The sequence below is a fragment of the Montipora foliosa genome, chromosome 4, assembly GCF_036669935.1.
Source record: "Montipora foliosa isolate CH-2021 chromosome 4, ASM3666993v2, whole genome shotgun sequence".
NCBI classification, from domain to species: domain Eukaryota; kingdom Metazoa; phylum Cnidaria; class Anthozoa; order Scleractinia; family Acroporidae; genus Montipora; species Montipora foliosa.
Genome location: NC_090872.1, coordinates 14,794,000 through 14,796,499, shown reverse-complemented (window position 1 = coordinate 14,796,499; position 2,500 = coordinate 14,794,000). Strand labels below are relative to the sequence as shown.

The 2,500-nt window shown below is 35.8% G+C and overlaps 1 protein-coding gene across 1 annotated transcript in view; it reads left to right on the top strand.

The window, feature by feature from the left end:
* LOC138001049 (carbohydrate sulfotransferase 11-like) overlaps window positions 1–2,500 on the top strand; it is a 9,634-nt gene that overhangs the window by 725 nt on the left and 6,409 nt on the right. The window contains exons 2-3 of the mRNA XM_068847718.1: window positions 477–550; window positions 1,055–1,806. Of these exons, the coding sequence (XP_068703819.1) occupies window positions 477–550; window positions 1,055–1,806 (826 nt within the window). The remainder of the gene's footprint in view (window positions 1–476; window positions 551–1,054; window positions 1,807–2,500) is intronic.

Genomic DNA, 2,500 nt, shown 5'->3' with positions numbered 1-2,500 from the left:
TAGTATCTTCTGCGCGTATGTTTGGTAGGTTTGAGGGGGTACTAGAAAGGCATAGATTTTATCATTTTCATTATTCGGATTTGTTCAAGTTTTGTTGCAGTTCATGATGAGATACTTGTTTTTACAACTGCATTTTGATGCTCGTTTAAACTCCCTTTAATTGTGTTTGTGATTTGCCGCCTTGGAATAGTTAAATTGTTGACACAAGGTAGCTACATAACCATTCTTTTGTTGCCGAGTAATTGAACTCAAAGTCAGTTCTAAATTCATCCGTTTTTCTGGCTGTGATCGCACTGTCTGACACCGGCTTGCGCCTTACTCTTTTAAAAGGCAGCCCATTGCTTTGCCCAAACCAGCGCAACTTTTCACTTTATACCTCACTTTTTTCTATCGCCCTCACGCTGCAAGTTCTCCTCGATGGGTCCTTATTTAGTTGTACTTTCAATGATTAAAGTTAATTTTTTATACGCTTTTAGCTATTTGAATTCATTTCCAAATCGGAATGAATTGACTTTAAGAGACACACCAGAAGCCTTAACTAAACTTTTTGGTATGTTAATTATGTTGTTCTTTTATGTAGAGCTTCTCTGGAAACCTCCTCTGTGACTTGGATCCCTTGTGAAAATGTTGCTTTCGAATCATTTTAGCATAAGTGCTTTCGAATTCATGAAAAGCGCACCCATTAGTCTGTTCGCTTGGTTACAAAATAAGTCTGAAATTGTTGTTTCGCATTGACTCCTTTCGCCAGAAATAAGCCCTTTTAAACATTCTGCGCGAGAAGTGTTTGGAAGGGAGGGAGAATTTCGACGGGCGTGAAAACAACCCTGGACTAGTCCCATTCCTGGCTCGCCCTTCGCTTACGATTTCATCCGCGTCGAACATCATGTCCTTTCCTCTTCAAACGCCGCCAAAGAAAGCTAAAGCTGATTAAAATCCTATTTCTTGCAGCAGCCTAAAAATGACGTCAAAATTGCTCGGCATTTAAAGCAGAAGAAAGCAGCCAAACTGGTAAGAGAATACTGCGCTCAATATCAACAAAAATTGCAATAAAAAGACCTAGATTTTTCAAACTTTATCGTTTTGGAAAAATACAAACTTGTGTACTGTACTGTTCCCAAAGTTGCGTGTACAGTTTGGAAGAGAATCCTTGCTAATCTTCAGGGCCTTCACGTGACAAATGGCGTCCACAAAAACACTCGGGGAAGACTTAACCTTCTCAGCAATCACACCTTAGAAAATCGAGAGAAAATTCTTAAGACCTACACAAAGTTCATGTTCGTGCGGGAACCTTTCGAACGCCTTCTTTCTGCGTACAGAGATTGTTTTCACGGCGAATACAAAACAAAAGCACCTTACTGGAAAGATTATCGTGCGTTTGTGAAGGACGTTTTGGCTACAAGCAGTGGTGGTGGCTACAACGATACGTTGCCTGGTGACGTCACATTCGAACAATTCGCCACCTTCTTGGTTCTTCAATGGCAGGAAGGTGCTTTGTTTCAAGAGCACTGGCGTGAGCAGTATAAGCTTTGTCATCCATGTAGAGTACAATTTGATTTCATCGGCCATTACGAAACGCTTGCACAAGATGCACATCTGATTTTGAGAATGACTAATTTAGAAAAGAAAGTAGACTTTCCAGACTGGAATCCAACAGATACGAATTCATTAATGCAGGAATACTATTCTACTTTATCGTCTCTCAGGTTAAAACAACTGCAAACTATTTACAAAAACGATACTAAAGCTTTTGGTTACAGCTATCCAAGACCGCTCGAGATGATTATTGACAAACGTATTCGTGAAAATTCTTAAAAGGAGAAATCTAAACTTCAACAGTGGATTCTGCTGTTTTTTGAAGAAAAGCCAATAGGTATAAGAAATAATCTCAATGAAAACCGGATGAAAATTTGTCCCTTGCAAGGAACCCGTCAGTTTATGTGAAATGTAATTGCTGCTAAGATAAGATATATTAAAAGGTACAGCAATGTAGCACATATAATTATTTAAGCTGAACCTCCACTAAACCAAGAAAATAACTTTTAAACCACAGAACATAATGTTTACAATCAAATTGTTCAAACTTTTTCCAATGAAAGCGTTTGTATCCGAAAAAATGAATTTAAAAACGCTTGTTTTGGTCATAGTACATATAGATGACTGGTTACGAAACTTTGGAAACTACATAATAATAATAATAATAATAATAATAATAATAATAATAATAATAATAATAATAATGGCAAGTAAAACTAAAAATAGATTACATCAAAAAAAATAAAAGGAAGTTCTTGAAAATTGAATTATGTACAATTAAAAAAAAAACTGTCTTATTAATAGCTAATAATAACAGTTTCATTTCTAAAATTTTACAAGAAATATTAAAAAATAAGAATTGGAAGCAAAAAGTATCTAAAACTATCTTAAAAAAAAAAAAAAAAAGAAAGCGAAAGGCCAATGGCAAATCCAAAACCCTATTATACTGTATTAAAAAAAAGAAACA